General features: G+C 48.6%; 1 protein-coding gene across 2 annotated transcripts in view; it reads right to left on the reverse strand.

Annotated features, from left to right (window-relative positions):
- Nucleotides 1–2,710: 2,710 nt before the first annotated feature.
- Nucleotides 2,711–27,840, reverse strand: part of EIF2AK3 (eukaryotic translation initiation factor 2 alpha kinase 3) — a 29,471-nt gene continuing 4,341 nt past the window's right edge. The window contains exons 2-18 of one of the 2 annotated variants that reach the window (XM_069744955.1): nt 23,560–23,689; nt 20,096–20,290; nt 19,867–19,997; nt 19,181–19,415; nt 17,794–17,956; nt 17,400–17,540; nt 16,848–16,970; nt 16,111–16,212; nt 13,699–13,919; nt 13,496–13,605; nt 13,111–13,233; nt 12,073–12,222; nt 6,736–7,477; nt 5,690–5,857; nt 5,508–5,609; nt 5,088–5,150; nt 2,711–4,360 (exon numbers count right to left, since the gene is read on the reverse strand). In XM_069744955.1, the coding sequence (XP_069601056.1) occupies nt 4,184–4,360; nt 5,088–5,150; nt 5,508–5,609; nt 5,690–5,857; nt 6,736–7,477; nt 12,073–12,222; nt 13,111–13,233; nt 13,496–13,605; nt 13,699–13,919; nt 16,111–16,212; nt 16,848–16,970; nt 17,400–17,540; nt 17,794–17,956; nt 19,181–19,415; nt 19,867–19,997; nt 20,096–20,290; nt 23,560–23,689 (3,076 nt within the window). In that variant the 3' untranslated portion in view covers nt 2,711–4,183. The remainder of the gene's footprint in view (nt 4,361–5,087; nt 5,151–5,507; nt 5,610–5,689; nt 5,858–6,735; nt 7,478–12,072; nt 12,223–13,110; nt 13,234–13,495; nt 13,606–13,698; nt 13,920–16,110; nt 16,213–16,847; nt 16,971–17,399; nt 17,541–17,793; nt 17,957–19,180; nt 19,416–19,866; nt 19,998–20,095; nt 20,291–23,559; nt 23,690–27,840) is intronic. The other variant, XM_069744956.1, reaches the window with a different exon arrangement.

The following is a 27,840-nucleotide window of genomic DNA, read 5'->3' on the forward strand; positions in this document are numbered from 1 at the left end:
TCCATGACATTTCTTCCTCCTAAATGAGTGATATTGTTGAGAAGCAGAAGGAACCGCAACAACTCAGCCACGAAGTGGAGATCATGTAACCTTACAGAGTGGAGTCACCGAGTTCTGTGGGCAGAACAGTCACCACCGCTCTGCTGACTCCGTAATTGCAGAGTTCAGGCCTCCTCTGGTAATGACATCAGCATAAATACTGCGTCCCCGCCGGGAGCTTCATGGCCAAGCAGCTGCATGCAGCCTTACATCACTAAGCACAACGCCGAGCGTCTGATGGAGTGGTGTAGAGCTGCCACCACTGGACTCTGAAGGAATTGTGTTCTATACAGTGACGGATCGCACTTCTCTACAGTATCTGATGAGTCGCGGCTTGGCAAATCCCAAGAGGGCGTCACCCCATGACCGCTTTGTGCCAGCTCTACCGATGGTTGTGGAGGGTAATACTATGGGGATTGTTTCAGGGCTCGGCCTCTTAGTTCCAGTGAAAGGAAATCTTAATACTTTAGCACAAGACATCGTGGACAATTGTAGCCTCCAGCTTTGTGGGAACAGTATGGTGGAGACCCTTTTCTGTTCCCCATGACTGTGACCAGGGCACAAGGTCCATACAGACATGGAAGGAGGAGAACACGAGAGGCCGCACAGAGCCCGGACCTTGGCCTTATCCAACACCTATAAAAAGGAGATTGTGACCCCGGCCTCCCCCCCATAAGCAGGGTCTGACCTCACAAATGCTCAAAAATTCCCACAGACGCCTTCAAAATCTTGTTGAAATCCTTCCCAGACAAGGAGCCATTATAGCTGCAGAGGGCAGACTCCATGTTAATGTCTATGGATGTGAGGTCAAAAAAGCCCCCTGTAGGGTAATGTAGAGGGGAAACACACACACACACACACACTATATAGATCAAGGATCGGTCCCTTAGGTGAATCTGTATTTTCACGTTTGGGGTAATGCATATGGAGAATTAGAAAATCCCAAAAACTTAAGAGTTTTTCTTCCACGCAATCTACAACGCATTAACTCCATTCTCTGGCAGACAAGCCGGCACAGCCACACCCCACCCCCTGCAACCAGGAAAGAAATCCAGGACCTTTTTTTTTTTTTCTTTTTATTAAAATCACTTAAGACTTGAAAAAAGTCACATAATGTAATGCACTTAGTGTGGTGGATCAGTACGAAGTGCTCTGTACAGCACCAACCCAACGGATTGACTGTGCTTCATAAATAAAACGTATGTACATAAGACAAAGCACAACTTTACCCCTTCAATGATTCACAAGCCTGGAATTGCAAAAAGTATAGCATGTAAGACATCAAGAGAGGAAACCATCAGTGATGAGCGGATAAGGTGTTATCTGAGCATGCTCGGGTTCTAACCAAGTCTCTTCAGCTGCTCGAATACCATGTTCGAGCCCCTGTGGCTGCATGTCTCATGGCTGTTCAACAGCCGCAACACTTGCTGGAATCGCCTATCAGGCTGTCGAACAGCCGCGGGGACTCGTACCAAGTATTCGAGCACACCGAAGACCCGAGCATGCTCAGATAACATCCGATACCAGCACGCTCATCAGTTGAAACCATCAGAAACTAATAAAACAAATATCAACAGTTCACAAATGTATGAGAAACAATGGTGAAGCCGCGTCCTAGTGCAATCGGGACTTCATCTGTGCAGGTCAAAAAAAAAAAAAAAAAAAAGGACCGATTACAGGTAAGGCAAAAGGTCATTGTGAAATGCAAAGGGGGAATATGGCCGATCAGTAAGACACCGAGGAACCGAGTCGAGAAGAGTCGCCAGCCTTCATGGAATCATAAACAGTCGTAAGGGGGGGGAATAATAATTTCATAGGGAACAGACTCGGGACTACAAGGGGTTAAACAGCAGCCAATACATGAACTAATATACAGCTTTACCCGTGTCGTATCGGTCGTCCGGCACGAGCTCAGACGCCGCTTATTTCTAGCTCCAGCCTCGCATCTGACAACTTTCTTGCACTGCCACTTTAAAAAGCAGAAACGAAGAAAAAAAAAAAAAGTAAAAAAAAAAACACACAGATCAGTAGTCACTAGCGCCACTCAGCCCCAAAGGATGTGTTTGGTATTGCAGCTTCAAAAAAAAAAAAAAAAAAGGGGGGTGAATCTGGCTGCCTATGGGATCCTTTCCTTAAATGCATGTTTTCTTTTTTGCAGTGCATTAACCGGTCTGCAGTGTTCGGCTTTTACAGGTGTCCCCCTCCCACTGCGATCAGTCGTATGAGAATCAGTCTGTGAGCCCTTACTAGCAAGACCGCGTACAACCCTTATCTTTCTTCTTCCGAGCTCCTGTCCGCTGATCTTGGATAATGAAGTTCATCTCCACCTTCAAGTGATTAGAAATCAGCGCAGAGGAGCCCAGAAAATAACATAAAAAGAATTAAAAACCCCACTGGTGGGGCGAGCTCACTGACAGACTATCAGGCAGCAACATCTCAGTGGAGGAGTGAGGTGCGCGCGCATGTGTGTGTGTGTGTGGGGGGCCCCCACACGATCCCATCCCCACGATGGGAGTGAGGTGAAAAGCATGCAAAAGCTAAATGGTGAAAAATTCTTTAAAAAAAAATTTGTAGGATTTTTTTTATTTTTTTTAGGCCAAAAGATGTGCATTTAAGTAAAAAAAAAAAAAAAAAAAAAAAAAAAAAATTATATATATATATATATATATAATTTAAGAAAAAAAAAAGGGTTCATTTCACTCCAACAGCAAGTACAAATCAGACACGCGGCCATTTTCCCCCGTCTAGTCCTGACAGTGTTCTTTAAAAAGGTGTCCGTGACTTCGAGGTGTGGAAAGACATGACTGCACGATAGGCGGCCATTACTGCAGCGACCCCCCCCCCCCCCCCAAACATTGTGCCTGGGTCCTACCCCAATTAGCCCAGCCCATGGTACGGCCGCCTCTCTCCGCATCAGATCCGTCTGGATGCCCCCTTTAAAGCTCCGTGGAGCCATTGGATCCGGTCCTGGGATATCAGGAAGGTTTGGTAGCGGCCCATCGCTTCCCCTTAGGAGGGGGATCCAACCGGACCCCGAGTATAAAAACTCCTACTGGATCCATAAAAGAAAGCATAAAAAGATGTGGCCCCTGAATGATTGCAGCGGGCGACCGTGCCAGTACTCATACACGGATTCTGGGCCAATGATGGGCGATGCTGGCACGGTCATAGAAATATTATGAATGCAGCTCTGGAGGGGACTAGAGTAAACAAAAAAAATAAAAAAATAAATTTATTCAGTCCTGACATTATATTGTTAGATTAAATCTAGAAGTCCATAATACGACGGCTAACGCAGACCTGTCATTATGTCACAGCCTTAAAGGGGCTGTTGAGGATGAGGGAAATCCTGCCTCCATGTGTGTACAGGTCACGTCCGGTATTGCAGCTTTACTTTATTGGGACCAGACACGACTTATAGAAAGATGCGGCGCAAAACACATCATCGGGTTTTTCCTGAACCGTTTTAAATGGGCTTCATCCGACAGACAGATCTCCTCGCCTTCCTTCATTTTAGAAAAATATTTGTTCTAATATAAACCATTGCCGACCCCCAAAATCCAACGTCTGCTCCAGTCTGTGCTTCACGTTGTAGTAAAAAAATAAAAAATAAAAACTAGACACCGAGACATCATGTTCTAGAAAACTACGGGGTCTGGAGCGAACATTAAGATGTGCGATGCCCCAAAAGGACAGGTCAAGGGGAAAAATAAAAAACTCATCCTACTTGACGGCCATTACCAAGTCCACATAATTCCTCCATTGTGCTCCTCGTCTACTGTAAGACGCGTCCGAACAATATAAAACAAGTCTTGTGCAAGTTCTGAGCCCGGAAGACCCCGGCTGGCCGGAGACGTTCTGGAGGGCTGGACCGGTGACCGGCCAGACCGGAGACGTTCTGGAGGGCGGGACAAGTGACCAGCGACGTTCTGGAGGGCGGGACCAGTGACCGGCCAGGCTGGAGACGTTCTGGAGGGCTGGACCGGTGACCGGCCTGGCCAGACACGTTCTGGAGGGTTGGACCGGTGATGTTCTGGAAGGCCGGACCAGTGACCGGCCTGGCCGGAGACGTTCTGGAGGGCCGGACCGGTGACCGGCCTGGCCGGAGACGTTCTGGAGGGCCGGACCGGTGACCGGCTGCCGGTCACTTGCTGGAATGTTTCAGGTTTTTCACACCGGAGGAGCTGAGAGTCCGCGACCGCTGCCGGAGAATCAGCTTACTGGGAAGTTCGACGTTCTCAAACACGGGACTGTCTATGATGTCTTCAGCCTCCGGCCGCTCGCTCGGGTCGTGAGAAAGCATGTGCCGGACCATGGTGTGCTGTAAGGACAAACACAGGGGGTCAGATATTAGGCTCCACTGGAACAGGAAGCAAGGACATCACCGTTCTAATGAAAGGACCACCGAGATCTGTGATTGCTGGCAGCGGTCATGTGACCAAAACCGTGCACCAGAGACAGACCGCTGCAACCAATCACACTCCTCAGCAATCCTACGACAAAGAAATTGTGAGGTCATCACCTGCTCGAGGGCAAGAGCAGATCAATGTTACATTGCCACCATTATTCCAGTGCACAAGTCCTTATTTCTGAGAGCTGCATTCACACTTCAGAGCTGAACTCTTACATATCTTATGCTCATACATAGGAAGGAATAACTTTCAGAGAAGAAGCCAGCACGTAGGAAGGAAACATCTGCCCCTCAGAAGAGCTCAGCTAACCTGTTAAGGGGTCATGACTGACAAGCTTGCAGATGGTTTCTGATAAGCAGAATTTTGAGTGCAGCTCTAGAGTAGAATATCATTAGCTCCATGCAGCGTCGGCTTTTTTTTTAAATTATTATTATTTGTAACAATTATGGCATTTTCTCTGCTCAGCTGATTTATGACCACAAAGGAGAGCAGAACGTCCATGTGGTCATTAATCAGAAGTATTGCTTTTCGCGAGGCAAGTGTCACCATGTAGCCCCAGCCTAATAGTTAAACTCCCTGAAAGACACTATGTTGACTCATTCTGCAGCCTCTAGGTCACGAGCAGGAGCCGCTTACCTCCTGGGGATACTGCTGCGTAAACAGGGCTGGAAACTTCAGGTCCCGCAAGTCTGTTAATATCTAAAAAGGAAAAAAAAAAAAAAAGTTAAAAGGTAAACGTAAACGTCTGTCAATGGAGTGCAGACATGCGAGCAAACATGGACGCGTTACTGTACGCAGAGGAGCCGACATTACGCAGCGTGTACTGCCACCTAGTGGACAGCTTGGACACTGCAAGTACTACATCCATTTTTTCTTCTCCCCCAGATGGGAGATGTCTAGAAGTTTTGCAAATAATTTACCAGGTAAAAAAATAAATAAGAAAATACTACAGCATAAGACTATTCAAGCTCAGAGGACAGCGAGTACCTGTCCGGATGTGAAGTGGGGGGGGTCAGATTTTGCAACACTAGAGCACTTTCTGGCACGGTCACTGACCTGCACTCTCTCCATATTGGTACCGAACGGATACAGCAGCTCAAATAAGATGAGGCCCAGGGAGAAGATGTCCACCTTGTGAGAGTAACTCTGGCCGCACATCTGGGGACGGAGCAGAAGACGTCCTATCAGGAGGAGCTCCTCCATAACACAATGCTGAGGTCGGCACCGCCACTACCTACCTGCTCGGGGCTCATGTACAGCTTGGTCCCCACCTGCCCGGTATGTCGGGCGTAGGCTGGCATGGGCGTCAGAACGGTTTCTTCATCTTCTTCCTGGTCCATCTCCGTCACCAATCCGAAGTCTCCGACCTTCACGACATCGTCCATCGTAAAGAAAATGTTGGACGGCTACAAAAAGGAGAAGAGGAATCCATCAAGAGACGGCACTGGATCCGAGTAGTACCAGCAGACCACCCCTGCCACTTCCCCTATAGTCACAGCGGAGCCCTTTCCAATTCCCGATTATTTTACAGAACTCTACAGACCTCGCCCTTATCTCCTGCTCACAATATGGCAGCTGCCGTGTGACTTCACCGGCCAGCAAGCAAAGTCTTCAAAAAACCAGAGACTATCCTGCTTCCCAAGGCAAGCGTACAAGCCAAATAAAAGGCATGGATCCAACCTTCAGAGCCACCACTGATGCAGAGGAGACCTATTTGGGGTGGAGCATTCCCCTGCACATCATGGATCATATCCACCTGTTAAGTCTCTTCAATGGAGTTGTTGCCCTTTCTCGAAAGTGACTGGTGGCATCACCGTGCCGGGACATCAAAGAGATGCCATGGCGCACGTTGGGTATTACTGCTCCACGAGGCACCTACACCTGAGGAGCCTCTTGTCGGGTCCTATTTAATGGACACAGCTCATATAACCCCTCAGTTATTCTATGGTCATATCCCATCATGCAAGATCAGGCAGGAGACCAAAGTCATAGTGACTTTAAAAGGGTTGTCCAGGTCCAAGATACTGAGGACTTATCTTTAGGAGGCCCAATCCCCACCGATCTAATATTTTTCACCCTCAAGAACAGCAGTTTGTCGTGTAGAGCCCATTTACTTCAATAAGAACTGAGCCGAGACTACACTGCCTGGGACAAGCTGGCCCAGCACAGTTTACTTCTGACAGAAGCTCAACGTCAAGCCTTCACCGAGCTGTAGACCATTCATAAGGTTGGGCTGACAACACCAGAACTTAGAACCTTCCCCTAGATGAACAGACGTTCATACCTTCAGATCTCGGTGCATTAGACCTTTACTGTGCAAAAACTGAACGGCTTCTGCAATTTGCAGAAATATATGGAGGCTTTCAGGCCGCGGCCGATCCTGCAGGGTGCAGCGAGCCTCCATCCAGTCTTTGAGGTTCTCCTGGCGGCACAGCTGCATCTGTATATAGAGGTACACCTTAGGGGAGCCGGGGTTCAGCTTCTCCGAAGTATTTTTGGTTAAGTCCAAGTTCAAAGTTTTAGGTCTTGGAGGAGAAATAGACAAAGTGCTGGGTTTGCTCTCGCTGGAGCACGAGTCCTTGGTTCCAGAGTCTCTCTCAGAAAACTCGCTGGTGGTGACCACAACGGACACGTCCGGCCTGTTATCTACGTGACTGGATGCGTTGTCACAACCAGAGTCTTCAAAGATGATGGAGGAGGAGGTCCTCTCGTGTAACCCGAGATCCCGCGGAGAATAAAGCCCTCCGGGACCCTCCTCCTCCGTGCTGTGCTCCACATCACAGCCTGTAAGGACGCTGTCCTGCAGGTTCACAACAGCGACGTCGTCAGAGGAGAAACGGCGAGGAAACGAGCGCCTCCGATGCCGGCCGGGGTCAACGAGGATAAATCCGGTGGACGGCGAGCTCAGACTCTCTGAAGAAGGGGTGATGACTTCCACCTGCTCCCTCATGGAGTAGGGGTCTGCACTCCGGACCTTGAGGGAAAGGCCGTCCACAGGCGTCGGGGAGCTGAAGGGCCACTCCGTGCTGAAACGATAAAAGGAAGACGTCTCAGTATGGAGCTACAATTATTAACCAACTTGTCTTCTCAACCGGGTGGTTTAAAGGGACTCGTCACCATAGAACGACTGTTCAAACCAAGTCCGGCCGCTCAGTGGAGCCAGTCATTTCTACACACCTTCCCTCCAGATAATTTCCCTGCTGTGTGACTGACTTGACATTTTCTGGCTCCATGAAGACAGAGCGGAGATCGACAATAAACAGGCGGCAGCCATATATAAGTGACTGGACCCGCCGGGGAGGACAGAGCGGCAGGAATTAGTTTAAAAATTTTAGACTATAGAGGGCATCGATCTATATAGTTTGTGTTCCTCTGCAGCATGTGTAATATACACTCCTCAGATACAACTCCAAACCACCACGACGCAGCAGCTCCGCTACTACAGCACCATGTCGCAGCAGCTCCGCTACTACAGCACCACGACGCAGCAGCTCCGCTACTACAGCACCACGACGCAGCAGCTCCGCTACTACAGCACCGCGACGCAGCAGCTCCGCTACTACAGCACCGCGACGCAGCAGCTCCGCTACTACAGCACCACGACGCAGCAGCTCCGCTACTACAGCTCCACGTCGCAGCAGCTCCACTACTACAGCACCACGACGCAGCAGCTCCACTACTACAGCACCACGTCGCAGCAGCTCCGCTACTACAGCACCACGTCGCAGCAGCTCCGCTACTACAGCTCTACGTCGCAGCAGCTCCACTACTACAGCACCACGACGCAGCAGCTCCACTACTACAGCACCACGTCGCATCAGCTCCGCTACTACAGCACCACGTCGCAGCAGCTCCGCTACTACAGCACCACGTCGCAGCAGCTCCACTACTACAGCACCACAACGCAGCAGCTCCACTACTACAGCACCACAACGCAGCAGCTCCGCTACTACAGCACCACACCACCACCATTAAGGGGAGAAAACACTGTACAACATATGTGAAATGCACGTTGGCGGTCTCCTCTCTGGTCTTACACCTGCCTAGAATCCTTCCTGACCCGTCGGGTAAGATATACATCCTCCTAAGGCTACGTTCACATTTGCGTTGTTGGGGGCAGCGTCGTCGACGCAACCAACAACGCTGCGTTTTTTGACGCATGCGTTGACAAACTAGTAATGTTCATGAATTTTGGCGCAGGGAAAACGCTACAAGTAGCATCGTCCGCGCCCTGTCTGGTGCGTCAAAATGACGCATGCGTCATAAAACGCAATACAACGCATACCGGCGCATGTCCATGCGTCGACGACGCTGCGCCCAACAACGCAAATGTGAACGTAGCCTTAGTGTGTATTTACTTTAGTAAACTTTACTTTGAGTACTCTCTAGTTGATGGTGCTCACAAACACACATCAGCATTCAGGGGCCGTTCTATGGCCGATATTTCATCTGTTTATCTTAAGGCTATGTGCACACGTTGCGGATTTGCCTGTGGAATTTTCCGAGCAGAATCTGCATCTCTTAGCAGAAAACGCAGGTCAAAATCTGCGCGTTTTTCTTGCGTATTTTGTGAGTTTTTCCAGCAGATTTCATGCGTTTTTTTACCGCTGCCATTTCCTATAATGGAATGACTGCAGAAATGCACAAAGTAGTGACATGGTCCTTTTTTTAATCCACTGCATTTTCCGTGCAGATTAGCACAGCTATTTTTTTTGCCATTGATTTACATTGTCCTATAAATCACTTGTAGATCTGCAGGAAATCTGCAACGTGTGCACATACCCTTACAACTCTGCCTTTACATTTGTTTGAGTTACCAAATTGTTATTTCAATATACAGTGCAGACCAAAAGTTTGGACACACCTTCTCATTTAAAGATTTTTCTATATTTTCACGACTATGAAAATTGTACATTCACACTGAAGGCATCAAAGCTATGAATTAACATGTGGAATTATATACTTAACAAAAAAGTGTGAAACAACTGAAAATATGTCTTACATTCTAGGTTCTTCAAAGTAGCCACCTTTTGCTTTGATGACTGCTTTGCACACTCTTGGCATGCTCTTGATGAGCTTCAAGAGGTAGTCACCGGGAATGGTTTTCCAAAAATCTTGAAGGAGTTCCCAGAGATGCTTAGCACTTGTTGGCCCTTTTGCCTTCACTCTGCGGTCCAGCTCACTCCAAACCATCTCGATTGGGTTCAGGTCTGGTGACTGGAGGCCAGGTCATCTGGTGTAGCACCCCATCACTCTCCTTCTTGGTCAAATAGCCCTTACACAGCCTGGAGGTGTTTGGGGTCATTGTTCTGTTGAAAAATAAATGATGGTCCAACTAAACGCAAACCAGATGGAATAGCATACCGCTGCAAGATGCTGTGGTAGCCATGATGGTTCAGTATGACTTCAATTTTGAATAAATCCCCAACAGTGTCACCAGCAAAGCACCCCCACACTATCACACCTCCTCCTCCATGCTTCACGGTGGGAACCAGGCATGTAGAGTCCATCCGTTCACCTTTTCTGCGTCACACAAAGACACGGTGGTTGGAACCAAAGATCTCAAATTTGGACTCATCAGACCAAAGCACAGATTTCCACTGGTCTAATGTCCATTCCTTGTGTTCTTTAGCCTAAACAAGTCTCTTCTGCTTGTTGCCTGTCCTTAGCACCGGTTTCCTAGCAGCTATTTTACCATGAAGGCCTGCTGCACAAAGTCTCCTCTTAACAGTTGTTGTAGAGATGTGTCTGCTGCTAGAACTCTGTGTGGCATTGACCTGGTCTCTAATCTGAGCTGCTGTTAACCTGCGATTTCTGAGGCTGGTGACTGATAAACTTATCCTCAGAAGCAGAGGTTACTCTTGTTCTTCCTTTCCTGGGGCGGTCCTCATATGAGCCAGTTTCTTTGTAGCGCTTGATGGTTTTTGCCACTGCACTTGGGGACACTTTCAAAGCTTTCCCAATTTTTCAGACTGACTGACCTTCATTTCTTAAAGTAATGATGGCCACTCGTTTTTCTTTACTTAGAATTTGTATTATGGCAAGAAAAAAGCAGCTAACAGTCTATTCAGTAGGACTATCAGCTGTGCATCCACCAGACTTCTGCACAACACAACTGATGGTCCCAACCCCATTTACAAGGCAAGAAATCCCACTTATTAAACCTGACAGGGCACACCTGTGAAGTGAAAACCATTCCCGGTGACTACCTCTTGAAGCTCATCAAGAGAATGCCAAGAGTGTGCAAAGCAGTCATCAAAGCAAAAGGTGGCTACTTTGAAGAATCTAGAATATAAGACAATTTCAGTGGTTTCACATTTTTTTGTTAAGTATATAATTCCACATGTGTTAATTCATAGTTTTGATGCCTTCATTGTCATGAAAATAGAGAAAAATCTTTAAAATATCTATCTATCTATCTATCTATATATATATTAGCTATTGAACCCGTTCTACGCCCGGGTGGCGAGCATTTATAATGGTATATGGTCTCCATCCTGTCATGTGCTGCTGCCATACTGCGCCACCATTCTGTAATTTGCTGCTCCCATCCATATGCCCCATACGCTGCTCCATAAAGGTTTATGGCCCCATCAGATGCTCCATAGTATATGCCCCGTACACTGCTCCATAAATGGTGATGGCCCCCATAAGATGCTCCATGCTATATGCCCCTGTACACTGCTCCATTATGGTTTATGGCCCCATCAGATGCTCCATAGTGTATGCCCCGTATACTGCTCCATAAATGGTGATGGCCCCCATAAGATGCTCCATAGTATATGCCCCATATACTTCTCCATAAATGTTGATGGCCCCCATAAGATGCTCCATAGTATATGCCCCATATACTTCTCCATAAATGTTGATGGCCCCCATAAGATGCTCCATACTATATGCCCCCGTACACTGCTCCATTATGGTTTATGGCGCTCCATAGTGTATGCCCCCGTACACTGCTCCATAAAGGTTGATAGCCCCCATAACATGCTCCATAGTATTATATGCCCCGTACACTGCTCCATAAATGTTGATGGCCCCCATAAGATGCTCCATTATATATGCCCCGTATGCTGCTGCGATATATATAAAAAAATACCATACTCACCTATCGTCGCTGGGCGCCGAGTGCTGGGGGGGTCAGGTGCCGGAGTCACCGCTCGCTCAGGCCCCCGACACTTGCTATATTCACCTGTCCCCCATTCCAGCGCTGCGTCCGCTCCGTGTTCCGGCTCCTCTGGCTGTGACTGTTCAGTCAGAGGGCGGCACACGCATTAAGCGAATCATCGCACCCTCTGAACTGTGAACGTCACAGGCAGAGGACCCGGGAGACGGAGCCGCACGCAGCGCTGGAACGGGGGACAGGTGAATATACTCACCCTCCTGGCGGTCCCTGACTCTCCGTTGGAGATCGCGGTGTGCGTTCAGTGCTTACGCATACCGCGATCTCCTGGGAGCGTCACTCTGTGGGGTCCAGACTGCGACGACGCTTGCGCAGTCTATAAAGGCTTCAGACAGAGTGACGCTCCCAGCGTTATTTTATAGATATTATACAAAAATCCACACACTTTAGCCACAGTAAGTATAACATCTATCATAGGTGATAACTAACAGTCCTCACCATCCATCTTTTAGCCACAGCTCATCCATTTTCTCCTGCCATAGTTCTGGCGGCTCTTCACGCCAAGCATTGAAATAGCGCACGATCCCAGGATGCTCCAGTTTGGCGAGAGCCTTCACCTCTCGCATCACCTTCTCTCGGGCCAGTTTCCTACAGAGCGGGCAGAACACGTCTGGGTTAGCAGGAAGCGGGCACTGACAGAAAGAAGGTTGTAATTACATGTGATAGCCCACCATCATCTAAGGTAGCCCCCTCCTCTGTCTCAGCTGATGTATAGGCAGAAGGGGGCTGGCTGGGCTATTAAAATACAAAGTTAGCCAGCCCCCTATGCACTGCGCTGGATGTACACAGACACGGGATAGGACCCAGGATGGAGCAGACAGAGGAGAAGGGGGTGTCATCTGGCCTAACAGAATTAAATTAGTAAGGTAGAAAAATCTTTAGTTAGCAATTTACAAAAGAAAAAAAAAAAAAAAAAAAAAAAAAAAAAACTTTCCTTTTGGCTAGACAGCCCCTTAACATGGGGGAGAACCCACACATCGTACATTTTCTACCATTTTGCTAATGCAGAGTGTCCAGGGGGAAGAGACACCAGGCTAAGGGAAAGGAATAAAGCACACAGAGGGAAAATAAGTGCAGGATAGAAGCTGTACTGACACGTGAGCCATTATATACATCAGTACGCTGAGCTCACATCCAGCCTGTATTACTGGGAGAGAAAATTCACAAGAAAAAAAAAATATCTGAAAATTGGATCAGGCTGCAAATTGCAATTTAATGAAGAAATGAAGATTAGAGACTGAATAATATAACATTATAATATAATTTCCCACGGGATCAATAAAGTGTATCGTATCGTATATAATATGGAACTTTATTAGCTAGAAAAAGGTGTTTTCTAACCTGGGAGAATTTCCTTAAAATGTTATATATCAAGACAGCAACTGTAAGAGCCAGGCCGAGAAAAGGCCGAAACACAGCAGTGTCCAAGGAGCGTCTGATATCAGAAGTGACAGTGTGGAAGATGCCGTCCCTTACCTGTTGGGGAGGCGGATTCTCTTAATGGCGTAGTTACAATCATCAACTTTATTCCTGGCTTCAAACACCACTCCGAAGCCCCCGCGTCCTAAACACCGGATAGGATCAAAGTCTGTCAGATACCTAAAAAGGAGAATAATGGGTTAAACCGCAGAAGTTACTGGTAAAGGCATTAACCCCATTAAATAAATGTATACACCCCATTTATAGGATTGGTAATTCAATGTCTGACCACTAGGGGTGGAGGCACCAGACAACTGCCCCAGAGGAATCAGATTTCCCCGAGCAGCGGTGCACGCTCTTCTGTGGACTCAGTTTTCCCCACCAGTCCCACAGAGGTAAACGGAAGGGTGGTCCACCGAGCGAGTATGTGGCGGTACACTACCGTGACACGTATCCGCAGCCGCTGTCCTCGCGTCTGATCTCCACCGGGTCCCCGTTCACGGCTTCGTACTTGGTGTCCGTCTGACACTGCGTCTCCGATTCTTTCCTCTTCTGCAGGAATAGAAAGGAAAAACCATTAATAAAAATATTCTAATGACTTCTAGAATCGGCATCCGGACCCCCGGCCCCTCTCCCCGCACTCACCCGGGCGCTGCTGGTCGGCTGGAAGAGCCTGCGGACAATGTACGTGGTGGCCGTGATGCACAGCAGGATGGTGCCGATGATCTCCTTCCACCAGGGGAGAAGAACCACCGGATCCTTCTTGCGAATGTTCTTGTAGTTCGGGTTCTCCAGGATCCCAATGGTGATCTGTGTGCCGCGCTTACTGCGCTCTCGCTTGTAGTATGGCAGGTAATAACCGTTATCTGGAGAGAAGAGCAGAACGTCAGAGCGCAGCCAAACGTGTGTACACAGCGACTGCACCAGCAGAATAGTGAGTGCAGCTCCGGAGTATAATACAGGATGTAACTCAGGATCAGTAATGTAATGTATGTACACAGTGACTGCACCAGCAGAATAGTGAGTGCAGCTCTGGGGTATAATACAGGATGTAACTCAGGATCAGTAATGTAATGTATGTACACAGTGACTGCACCAGCAGAATAGTGAGTGCAGCTCTGGAGTATAATACAGGAGGTAACTCAGGATCAGTAATGTAATGTATGTACACAGTGACTGCACCAGCAGAATAGTGAGTGCAGCTCTGGAGTATAATACAGGATGTAACTCAGGATCAGTAATGTAATGTATGTACACAGTGACTGCACCAGCAGAATAGTGAGTGCAGCTCTGGAGTATAATACAGGATGTAACTCAGGATCAGTAATGTAATGTATGTACACAGTGAGTGCACCAGCAGAATAGTGAGAGCAGCTCTGGGGTATAATACAGGATGTAACTCAGGATCAGTAATGTAATGTATGTACACAGTGACTGCACCAGCAGAATAGTGAGTGCAGCTCTGGAGTATAATACAGGATGTAACTCAGGATCAGTACTGTAATGTATGTACACAGTGACTGCACCAGCAGAATAGTGAGTGCAGCTCTGGAGTATAATACAGGATGTAACTCAGGATCAGTAATGTAATGTATGTACACAGTGACTGCACCAGCAGAATAGTGAGTGCAGCTCTGGGGTATAATACAGGATGTAACTCAGGATCAGTAATGTAATGTATGTACACAGTGACTGCACCAGCAGAATAGTGAGTGCAGCTCTGGGGTATAATACAGGATGTAACTAAGGGTCAGTAATGTAATGTTGGTACACAGTGACTGCTGCTTACAGTGTGTCTGTGAAGTCATGGTGCACTTTTGACCAGTCACTGGAAAGCAACGAAAGATAGAAATGTGAAATCTGCTCCAGATAAAAGAAAAACTCTCCCAGTTTCATCCGTATTCAGTGCAGTTCGATGTGGGCTCCATTTATTGCCCTACACACATACAAACGATAGTGAAGTTCTTGCCACACACGAGTAAGGACGTCTGGTGTAACAGGGTGAATAACGTCTGTGATTCTCTGTTTTTTCGTGATTAATGTCATTGATACGTTCAATGTACACATGTTGCTTCACATAACCCCAAAAGTAAAAGTCTAAGGGTGTCAGATCTGGGGATCGTGGTGGCCATGGCTTGACAGAACCCCTGCCTATCCACTGCCGGGGAAATGTTCTATCCAGAAACTCACGAACAATGGTGGCGTAGTGTGGAGGAGCGCCGTCCTGTTGAAAGACGACACCTTCTGGAAATTGTGGCACTGCATACAATTCCAACATGCCAAGACACATGTTGGCCTACCAGAACGGGGTTTCTCCACAAAACTGCCGGTTTCCTTCAAATGCTTATCCCACAGAGTAATGTTATGTGGTGGCGCTTCGTTATAAACGCGCCGATAGTCACGTAGCACTTTGATCATGGATTCGAATTTAGCGAGAACAGAACGCACTGAACTTTCCCCTGTACCGTCCACATCTCGACTGGCATGGAAAACCACACAGCTGGCATAAGCTTGTGGTTGCATGATGTCGCAGACCTGGCAGTGTATTAACCAGAGTTCGGTTCATCAGGGGTTAATCTGACTGGGGGCTCAGCAACAGCTTAAATGTGTTTGATTGGTTCTTGTTATCTCTCCTCATGAACAGGTCTGATATGATTGGGCCAGAGAAAAGGCGCTGTAATGTGTATGTGTGTATATATTATATATATATATATACACACACATATACACACACACACAGCATGACTTTATGGACGCTGCAGTTTATCATGTTACATAACCATCTAAGGAGATCAGACAAACCAGTGGCCAGGACAGTAGTGAGGATGAACACTGCACACACTATGTCACACAGTATGTACGATCACTGGTGATAATGGGGGGATGGAGCTGCAGCAATTTACCACAGATCGGACTGTAATGTTCTAGATCTGCACTGAGGGGTTAATAAGGCCGTAAATGAACGCTCCTCAGATGCAGCCCACCCACGTTACTGAATGGAGGACGTTACAGCATGAGGACAATGGTGGGGTGACGTCACACAGTACACGCATGTACCGAGAGAAGGGTGCTGGCCGGGAATGGCAGCCAGGCGGACGGCCGCTACCGGGGGCTGAGGAGGGTCTGGCTCTTCCAGTCTGACGGATTCTCCATTCTTGGCTGGAAACAAGGTATAAGGTCAGAAGGACACGACATTGGGGTGGCCTGGCGAGCCTAGACTAGAGGGGGATGCTTAATACAGACCGTATTCCCTATAAGGACACCGTGACCCCAGAGAAGTGACCCGGACAATGGCGCTACTGTCATAGCGGATCTTGCTGCGGTCGTCCACACTCTACAGGGACAGCCGGACATTGTCCTCCGCCTCCTCTACTGACAATCAGGGGATCGCTAGAGGAGATCTACCTGTAAGATTGTGCGGCTACGCAATATCTTATGTTCCCATATCCGACAGACACCCATCTCACCCGACGAGCGGCGGCCATCTCACCCGACTGCGCTATACCCAGGAACGCTCCCGTATACTCTATTACACTTCTTATCTGGCAGCGAACAAAAGCAATCAGCAGGCCGATCCTCATCTCTCCGGATATGTTTTTGAGAATGAGTCAGAAGCCCCCCATTCACCTAGACTGTCCGCAGAGATCGGTGGGGTTCAGGTGACGCTAATCAAGTGTGTCCGGAGCCTTAAATGACAGAAGCTGCTGCTCCGATCGCCTGCGGCCGAGCATCTCGTGTAGACTATATAAAGCCGTGTGAGGTCCCCCCACAAGTCTCCCCCGGCGCACACTCACCGTACGGATACTGGAGCACGGACAGCGCCCCATTGCTGTACTCCTCATGAGAGAACTTGTCATTACTGAGACATTTATCAAACTCGTCTGATCCGACCATCACGGGCGTCCGGGACGGAGAATCTAAGGAAGGAGCATTAGATCTAAATAGGTTGTATGAGGAAAGAGTAGTATGGAACTACAACTCCCAGCATTCCATGACAATTGATCAACTAACTGGAGTCACATCGGGCAGGACATAAGTATTGGTGGAGTGTGGGTTGCAAGCACTCGGACAGCTAGTCCCGTAATGAATCCCTTAATATACAATACGTGCTTGTGAGAACTATGTAAAAACTAAAAGTGTAAAAACTAAAAGTTTCTACCTATGCAGAGTAAAGCAGCAGCCAATTACAAATTTGTTTTGTCTGCTGTGCTCTGCATAGGACTCAGCAGCACTGACCGAGAGGTCATGGCAGCCACTGGCCACTTCCCTCATCTAGCTCGCCACTCACAAAAATTATGGATCCCCCCCCCTTCCCAGATACACACAGATAAGGGACCGGTACTTACGGATTAAAGGCTTCCACTTGATCCTGGGCAGAGACATGATGGCGTTCCCATCGTTCCTGGTATCCAACGCTGTGGGATTAACTGGGAATTTCTCTGATGGGCGAACAGAGGCCTGCAGATACAGCTGCCCCCGATACATCCCTGCAGGTGGGAGAGAGACGTCAGCAGAGTCCATCAATGACACAAGAAAGGAGAGAAGCAGCTTAAACATTACTGAAATTAAAGGGGATGTCCACGACGAGGTTTTATTGTACAAACGATCAAATGGTGGCCTTTAAAAACCACACAGGTATCTAATGGACCGTAGTTGTCCTGCACTGCTGGTAGGGGGACATCAGCTGGGGAGAGCGGACGAGGGGGGAGACACACACACAAATATCGGCATCACTCGTACCGAGGTAGAAGCTGGACTCTGTAGCTCCTCTTGCAGCTTCCACCAGATCTTCCTCATCCTCCAGGACACCATCGTCTGGGGAGTAACTGGTGTCATCGAACAGACTGATCGGCAACACCTTCCCGTCCCGGACTAACCAGGCCGACGCTATGGGAGTGCAGAACTGGAGAGAGGAGACCAAGTAGTGTTAAAAGGGTTCTCTACAAGGCAGCAATCTGTGGCTAAGAACAGCAGTAAGTGTTCAGTGCACACCATTAATGAGCTGTGTGTAGGATACAGTACGCGACCCCCCCGAGAGCTGGACGCATGGGATACAGTACGCGACCCCCAGAGAGCTGGACGCGTGGGATACAGTACGCGACCCCCAGAGAGCTGGACGCGTAGGATACAGTACGCGACCCCCCAGAGAGCTGGACGCGTGGGATACAGTACGCGACCCCCAGAGAGCTGGACGCGTAGGATACAGTACGCGACCCCCCAGAGAGCTGGACGCGTAGGATACAGTACGCGACCCCCAGAGAGCTGGACGCGTAGGATACAGTACGCGACCCCCCAGAGAGCTGGACGCGTAGGATACAGTACGCGACCCCCAGAGAGCTGGACGCGTAGGATGCAGTACGGGACCCCCCAGAGAGCTGGACGCGTAGGATACAGTACGGGACCCCCAGAGAGCTCGACACATTTTGTAACCTCAAGAACTCTGCTTGCCATTAGTGAATTAACACATTTGATTACGTATGGCTGGAAACAGGCTCTCTGCCCCTACATCATGCTGCTGCTAGATTACATAGCAAACAGATTCACTTTTAATATTATGGACACGTTCGATATTTATATATTATTTTTACTAGTGATTAGTTAATAAAGTAGCACCAAGTTTATCTGTAATTTTCATTTCCGACCGCCAGATATGCAGTTTGCAGCCAAGTTTTCGATGTTTGAATCTGAAATATAGGCTTGATCCAGTGGGTGGATGTCTTTTAGCTCATATCAACACAACTTCCGTCCTGCACTTCTGTTATCTACCACCTGTTTTCTCTGCCCTCCGAGACTGTACAGGCTTTCTCCCCTCTCCATGCTGTGCTGATCTGTGTACAACCCCCTGCTGAATCTGAAGCTGCAAAATCGTAAGCATCCTTTAGAAAAAAAAAAAAAATATCTAATTTTTCATTTGGGAAGCAAATAAAGTCTGTATGAAGGTTTACAAAGCCATTAAAGGGAGCAGAAACCAGTGCAGATAAGATGTATTCGTCCAGATAATCCAGTATAAAGCAAGTAGCCAGGACTCAGGGCCAATCATTGGCAAAGCCACCACTAATGCCTATAATGGAGCTCCGCTGGGTTCCGTGCCGATGCTGTGCCCACCACCCCCTACACGGAGGCGTACCTGATGCTCCCACTCCAGGTGTCCCAGTCGTCTGTTAAAAGCCATGACCTTCCAGTCGGCCACAGAGATCTTGATGACCACATCCTTCGTGCCGACTTCCTGGTCCTCGAAGTCCATAATGATTTTGGAGTCATCGGTGCCACCGCTGGGTTCGATGTGACCTTCGATGAAACCCACAGCCGGCTCAACGTCTGGGATGTAACGCAGCTCGAAATGACCGACGCTGAAATTCCACCTGTGAGCAAGTAAAAGGCGCAATTACAGAAGGTGAAAGGGATCAATAGGACCGTCATCCCATCACCAAATCAGGTCGTCCGAGCAGATAGCCCTAATCCGTCACCAAATTGGATAGAGCCAGACAGCTGGATCCTCCTGGGCCACAGTGAGGGAACCAAACCCCTCAGATGACCACAGAGCCTTCTAAATAAGACAACGGTTGCAGAAAGGCTCTGCTCACGTCTTACAGTTTTCTTCTTTATTTATTACTGGAAAGATTGCAACTGGACATATGAACAGAGCCTAAATGATTGGTGGGGGTCCGACGTTGCAAAAATAAGTGAAGATCTACAGCCACATCCATGAGGTCAGAGGACAACTACTGCAGCCGCCCATTACCCCACTATGTCCCAAATTAAGGAACCCACCAGCCCCTCTAGATGAAACCATCACGTCGGAGGGGCACTTACTTTTCACTCCCGCTGCGGGGTCCCACCGCTCGCACAGTTTTCTGCTTCCGATGTAACAGTAGGATGTCGTCTTGCTCAGTCTCCTCTTCGTTCCACCGCCGGCAGCCCATGGCGGAGCAGATGTACTTCACCTGTCAGTGTGCACACGGCACGATTACGTAAGTAAAGTCGTCACCCCGGGGTAACGGCAGCTTGGCCGCCCGCATTCTTCTGGCCCGTGATGACTCACCTTACCGCTGTTGGCACTCAGTCCGTAAGTCGTCAGGGACTTTCCTCCAACTAACACGACGTCGTCCCCAAACTTGTACGATGACTCCAGGAGGGACTCCACCGTGAACGGGACGGCTTCCATGCTCTCTCTGTCCCGGTCCCACTGAAAGAGGTCTCCATCCAGGGAAGGGATTATCATCTTATTCCCGAAGACCTAAGGCGGCGAGAAGAACGGTGTGGTCATGTTATGGGGGAGACTAAAGAGGAGCACCGGCTATAAGCCCGGGCAGGGAACTGCCCTCATCTGTGCAACTGGGGACAGAAGGACGGGCGTAAAATAAGGGTACGACCTATAGAGAGTCTAATCGGTATCAAAGTTGACTTGATAAGATCTCAGAGGCCCATGAGATGCCAGCGAGTCAACGCGGCCTCAAGCATGGCCCCAAATAAGACCGACCTGACACGGCGGATTCAATAATCATTTATGCATTACCCAGAAGCTGGTGAAACTATTCAGATCTCAATGCTGTAACATCCCTCTGAAGATGTAATGCATATATTTCCAAAAAGAATAAGAGGAAAGCACAAAAAAGAAAGAGGAAGAGCGAGTACAACCTTACATAAGTCATCGATGAGGCATAGGAGGCAATTCGATGTAGAACTGCCCCGCCACCCTAAATGCCAGAGCAAATATCCACCCTCATTAGCATAACAAGAAGAAAAGATCCTTTACTGCCCATGAGGATCAATAAAAGACAAACCTGACAGTATGACAATGTGACAAATAAAGGTGATAACATGAAGAAAAGTTCCTGAATCCCACTGAGATCACAGTAAAAAGCTGGGATCAAAATGAAGGGGGGGGGGGGGGGGAGGGGCACGTGACAACATGAAGAGAAGGTCCTGAATCACACAGGGGAAAGAGGCCAGTTACATAGCTGTGATCGATAAGGGGGTGATAACATGAAGAAAAGTTCCTGCATTCCACTGAGATCACTGGAGAAATGACAGTAAGGAGCTGTGACATGCTAGAAGAGGTGATAATATGAAGAGAAGTTCCTGAATCCCACAGGGTAAAGAGGACAGTAACATAACGGTGATTGATAAGGGGGTGATAACATGAAGAAAAGTTCCAGTATGGCACCAAGATCACAAGGGGAAAAGAGGACAGTAAAGAGCTGTGACAAGTTAGAAGGCTCAAAGACTGGAGAGTAGTGCAAATAGTGTCTTATCCGACAGTGTTCTAATCATTAATCAGATTACTCCAACCTGAGCCATGACAAAAATGTTTTCAAACCATTGAACAACTGCTGTAAATCCACGGGTCGTCAACCCGAACAAATACAAGAATTTGTGGATACCTCCCCCACTGCTGTGTATGGCAGACATCAGTACTCAGGGGTTTATACATATACACACGCCCATTTGACTAAACGCCTGAATATTGACATCTTCTATACACAACAGAGTGGGAGATTTCCACAAATTATTCCTTGTCTTCTATGTTAGAAGATAACATGAAGAAAAGCTCCTGTATCCCACTGGAGACATGACAGTGAAGATCTGCGACATGTTAGAAGAGGTGATAACACGAGGAAAGCTCCTGTATTCCTTCTAGGATCACTGGAGGTCACGAGCCAGATGACAGACTGAGCTCTATCCTGGCTATACAGTAAAGCTTCTCCTGCCGCTCCACGAAATCCCCACGTTCTGCCCCAAATATCAGACAATGTTCAGAGCCGAGATTCCAGAGTGCACGTTAGACCCCTATATCCCAACCCTGGGGCACCACATACATCTTTGCCAGTGCAACGGGTAACCGATGCCCTTTAATTAAAAAAAAAAATAAAAAAAATAAAAAAAAATGAAGGAGCAGAAATCATTCATAAAAATGTAGCTCACTATTTGGTTGGATTTTGGAGCGAAAAAAAAAATAAAAGAAAAAGATGCAAATTGTTCAAGGTGATATAAAAAGGGGGAGGATAAAACAAACAAACCAGAGAAGACAAAATAAAGGCGTGATTAAATAGTGGGCTGCCATGTGACAGACATTGCTGCCGGCCGGGTGCTCAGGTGCCACAATAGGAGAGATGAATATTTATGAATGAGCCGCCTCAGGCTCCACAACCCGCGCCGCTCGGCCCCCCGGGGACTGCGGGAGGTGAAGGCCACTGTGGCTGCCGGATGACATCAGCCCCTCAGTGAGGACATTACCTCACCCCTCATGTAATGAGTCACGGTACGAGCGGCCTCAGCCAGCGCAGGGCAGACACATAATGAAGCGCCTGACACCGAGGAGCAGCCGTGAGGTACTTTCCCTTCAATAGAAAGACCATCATCTGATCTAGAGATGAGAGCGGCTAATCCTGCCCTGAGGTGATCAGCGCCGGCCTGAAATAACGAGCTCTCCCCGAGCCATCAGTGACATTGCCGAGGACCCAGCGCTGGATGACGGAATGCCACGGTGACCGATGGACGATCGCTAAGGGATCAACCGATTACAAGAATCCAAGTGATCGAGACATTAAAGAAAAGAACGACACTACGTCACATGTGGGACCTGCCCCATCGCTAGCAGCGGATGTGCACGGCGTGTCCTGAGGATGTATCCGAGGTCCACGGTGTCAGTGCCCCGTCATGTACGCCGCCCTCTGTATGTCTCCGACCACCACAGCTTTCCCAGCACGAGACTACGCTCCTCCGGGCAGTCTAATATCACAGCCATGAGGCAGGGCTCCACCACCTAGTGACAGTATCACCTGTGCTCCGTCTTTAGGGGGCCACTTTAATAAAGAAAACCCCTTTAAATCCACATACTCCCCTAGAGCCAGCGCAGGGAAGTGGTCACTGCCGGCAGTCAGGTGACAGAGGTACGCTGTACAAACTCACCTGACCACTGCAGGCAATCACAGGCTGCAGCGGTCAGGCAACTGATAAACGTCACCACTTCCTATTGCTGCACAGATGAAGGAGCGGCCTGCACTGGATGCGGGTGGGTGACAGTTTGCACATGTATATAAAAAAAACTAAATAAATAAAATTATTCATGCAGGCCAGATTACGCCTTTAACAAGTAAAAACCCCCAAAACGTGCCGAGTCGGACTTCGTATACATGCAACAGAACACATGTTCACATTTGGCCATTAAACAGACAAAGCCTACAAGAAACTAAGTGATCATACTGCCCACTGTACCTAAAGAAGCCCTTTATCTGCCCTTATTCACACGGAGGTCACATGGTAAAGGTTTATTAGACAGTGTAGGACCATCCCCAGTGGGGCCACCTTGGTGCTTTTTATGCTCTGGCATGCTTTATGCCCCACTGGCAGAGGGGCAGCCTGAAAATACTAAAAAAAGAGCATTTTTACGCTCGGGTGAAATATGTAGGGCAACCTCTGGTCAGCCGACAACCAGTCCTTCATAAGATACGACATGTTGGAGCAGCCATTTTACTCCACCTCCTGCCCAAGGACCCGACGTACCTCCGGTTTACTGAGGCTGGAGGAGACCAGAGACCCCGAGCCCACATCCAGGTCCCACTGCTTCCTGCCATGATTGTCTGCATCCAGCGCTGCGATCCTCCCATCCAGTGTGCTGATGATCACCAGGGATCTGGGGAAGGGGGAAATAAAAAAAAATAAATAAATAATATTGAACAACCTCTAGTCAGGAGAAAAGCAAAAAAGCAAAGTAACCATATCAGGAGTGGGGACTACAAATACCAGCATGGACATCTCATTCTATGGACGCTGCCATTTCTTCATTACATCATGGCCTGGAGGTTTTTCTCATTTGCTGCCCCTGTGAGGTCACTGGAGGAAAGGGAAACATGGGAGACGCAGGAAGTCACCGTCCACAGAAGTGCCAGCTGCTCGCACTGGAGGCCTGCTCCTCAGCACACAGCACTGCTGCTACAGGGCCAGGGGGTAACCCCGTCACCTCATAGTCTCCGAAATAACCTCACCACAAGTCACATCCTCCATATTCTAGGAATTCCATATACCGTATTTTTCGGACTAAAAGACGCACTTTTTCCCCCCAAAAAAAGGGGGGAAAATGGGGGGTGCGTCTAATAGTCGCAATGCAGGCTTACCTAGGTGGCAGAGGTGCGGTGGCAGAGGTCCGGTGGCAGAGGTGCGGTTGCGGGGGTGTGGCGGCAGAGGAGGCGCAGTAAGCGGGGTCCCTTTCCCCGGTATGGTGATGCAGCAGGCCCGGTATGCAGCAGAGCCGGGTGAATCCTCTTGTTATCGGTGGTGGCGGCCATTTTCCGGAGGCCGCGCGTGCGCAGATGGAGCGCTCTGCTTCCCGGGGCTTCAGGAAAATGGCCGCCGCGATCTCCATCTGCGCACGCGCGGCCTCCCGCGGCCATTTTCCTGAAGCCCCGGGAGCAGAGCGCTTCATCTGCACACGCGCGGCCTCAGGAAAATGGCCGCCACCACCGATAACAAGAGGATTCACCCGGCTCTGCTGCATACCGGGCCTGCTGCATCACCATACCGGGGAAAGGGACCCCGCTTCCTGCGCCTCCTCTGCCGCCACACCCCCGCAACCGCACCTCTGCCACCACACCTCTGCCACCTAGGTAAGCCTGCATGGTACGCCAGGGACCCCTCTCACGCCATACCTCTCACTGCACCTCCTGATCCCAGCACCTCCTGATCCCAGCACCTCCTGATCCCAGCACCTCCTGATCCCAGCACCTTCTCATCCCAGCATCACCCCACCTTGCCTCCTGTGACCCTGCTCTGCCACCGCCATAAGATACTGTAAATTCGGACAATAAGACGGACCCCCATGTTATAAAAAATCTTTTTTTCTGCAATTTTCACCCCAAATTTGGGGTGCGTCTTATGGTCCGGTGCGTCTTATAGTCCGAAAAATACGGTAAACATGAGTGAAGGGACGTCAGCTGTGGGGTCCCCATCATATTGTGTGTAGGGAGGAAATGTGGGGGTTCCCCCATCACAGTGTGCAAGGGGGAGCAGTGGGGGTCTTATCGGTATTGTGACATTCTACACGCACACACGAGCTACATATTTTATCCTGATTGTTACCTATTTAACCATCAGGTGATTGACGTACACGTTTGTATTAGTTTTTCATCACTGCAGTTTCCCATACAATATGGAGGGGTTCACAGAGAAGCACTGTTCATTGTTTTGCATGCAGCATGCTTGCCACATCTGTATTCATACTTTTAACTTGATATACATTGTTCTCTACAAGTTCTTATTCACGTGCCTTCTGTGTCCTTTTTCCGTGACCATTTTTTATCATGGATTTCATGCTGTTTGTTATTTATTGTTGGGTTTAAACCTCCAGTCAAACTTGCCTCTTGTTTTCTACCTCTTTTGTGGTCCCCGATTCGTTCATATGAATTATGTTGTAAATCATTGTTAATTATTTTACTATGTAATTGTGCGGGCACTCTTGCACACTATCAAAAAAAAAAAAAAAAAAGTGTCATTCATCTTTAATAAAAGGCATTTTATACTGTCTATATTTGTGTCCCTCCCCCTACTTCTGTGTTTTAATCCATGTCCAGTGGTCCTTTGGTTTTCATTTCCAGTGCTGACAGAATGTCACGTACAGTGTGGGAAGACTAAGTGCAACACAAGGGGAAAGAAGCCCAAACGCTATGGAGAGAGAGTGGAGATCCTTAGGCAGATCTAATAGCACCCTGCCGCCCCTACCGTCCCTATATTGGTTTCACACCAATTGCCGAGCAGGAACCCAAGCTCAGTATATCCGTAGACATAAGCCCTGAATAGGGATGACGGGGTGACACTGGTCAGTTCCCACTATACACTAAAGAGAAGCAACTTAACTTGAGCAGACTCCAGAGTGGTAACACCCAACACCCTCCAACAGCACCAGAGAGAAGTAAGCCGACTGCTATAGCTCCAAGCCTTCACAAGGGGAAAATGTGAATATCACCGGCAACTCCCTGAAGCAGACTGGGAGTCTATAAACACCCAGGTCCAGAAGTGTCAATTAGAGCCGGAGAGAGGTTACCACTGGGTACAAAAGTCAGAAGGATTAAGAAGACGTCTGCAATGCCAAACCCAGAGACCTCCTGCAGCCAGCTGTAGAGCGACTGTCTGCAGCATCCGACACACCCAGGACGCAGCCTCCCTCTAAAAATAAAGTCTACGTAATCTGATTACAATCTGAGCAGAATTGCCCCTTCTTACATGCCATTGGTGGGGTCTGAACACACAAACCCTCCTCGGGTGTAATTGAGGCTGAACAGACTTGCACTGACTGAGACCACCCTGATGGTGCGGTGCACAGACGATAGCACTAGGACTATGGACCTCCAATCTAGAGATCATGCATGCATAGTCTATTCCCGTGGAGAGAAGAGAAATATATTTAGTGACAAAACCCCTTTAAATGAATTCTGAAGCACTTAGGTCACCCGTCCTCAGGTACTGCAGCTCAGATCACATTCACTTCAATGGGTAGGACCCCCATGATGTGATCAATATCAAAGTCCTGGTAAATCCCTTTAAGGGTTATGTGCACACGCTGCGGATTGGCAGCTGCAGATTCACAGCTGTTTTCCAGGAGTTTACAGTACCATGTAAACCTATGGAAAACAAAATCCGCAGGGGCCATGCTACGGAAAAAAAGCGCGCGGAAACGCTGCATTGTTTATTTTGCAGCATGTTCATTCTTTGTGCGGATTCCACAGCGGTTTACACCTGCTCCATTATAGGAATCCGCAGGTGTAAAACCGCATAAAAAAAATAAATAAATAAATTTAAAAAAAAAAAAACATGCAGGAAATCCGCGGTAGATCCGCAGAAAAAGGCAGTGCTTTTTACCTGCGAATTTCTAAAAACAAGTGCGGAAAAATCCGCAGAGGTTCCATCTACATGTGCACATACCCGGAGTCTGACTCAGAAAGCTGACATTTCAGATTAAAGAAAGAAAAAGAAAAATGTTTGCAGGTAGAAGTAAAAATCACTTACTACTCAGATCTCTAGGAAAGCTGGGTGACCCCTGATGGGTAACATGACTACTCGGGTCTCCAGGAAAGCTGGGTGACCCCTGATGGGTAACAGGACTACTCAGATCTCTAGGAAAGCTGGGTGACCCCTGATGGGCAACATGACTACGAGGGTCTCCAGGAAAGCTGGGTGACCCCTGATGGGTAACATGACTACGAGGGTCTCCAGGAAAGCTGGGTGACCCCTGATGGGTAACAGGACTACTCAGATCTCTAGGAAAGCTGGGTGACCCCTGATGGGTAACATGACTACTCAGATCTCTAGGAAAGCTGGGTGACCCCTGATGGGTAACAGGACTACTCAGATCTCTAGGAAAGCTGGGTGACCCCTGCTGGGTAACAGGACTACTCAGATCTCTAGGAAAGCTGGGTGACCCCTGCTGGGTAACAGGACTACTCAGATCTCTAGGAAAGCTGGGTGACCCCTGATGGGTAACAGGACTACTCAGATCTCTAGGAAAGCTGGGTGACCCCTGATGGGTAACAGGACTACTCAGATCTCTAGGAAAGCTGGGTGACCCCTGATGGGTAACATGACTACTCAGATCTCTAGGAAAGCTGGGTGACCCCTGATGGGTAACATGACTACGAGGGTCCCCAGGAAAGCTGGGTGACCCCTGATGGGTAACATGACTACAAAGCCACCAAGACGCTGACTGGTTTTACTGCAGCGGTTGCTAGAGAAGAAGAAAGTGGCGACAATTCCCTCCGCTGTCGTCTAATTGCCCCCAAGGGGCGGACGAGGGAG

Source organism: Ranitomeya imitator, chromosome 1 (assembly GCF_032444005.1).
Source record: "Ranitomeya imitator isolate aRanImi1 chromosome 1, aRanImi1.pri, whole genome shotgun sequence".
Lineage (NCBI taxonomy): Eukaryota > Metazoa > Chordata > Amphibia > Anura > Dendrobatidae > Ranitomeya > Ranitomeya imitator.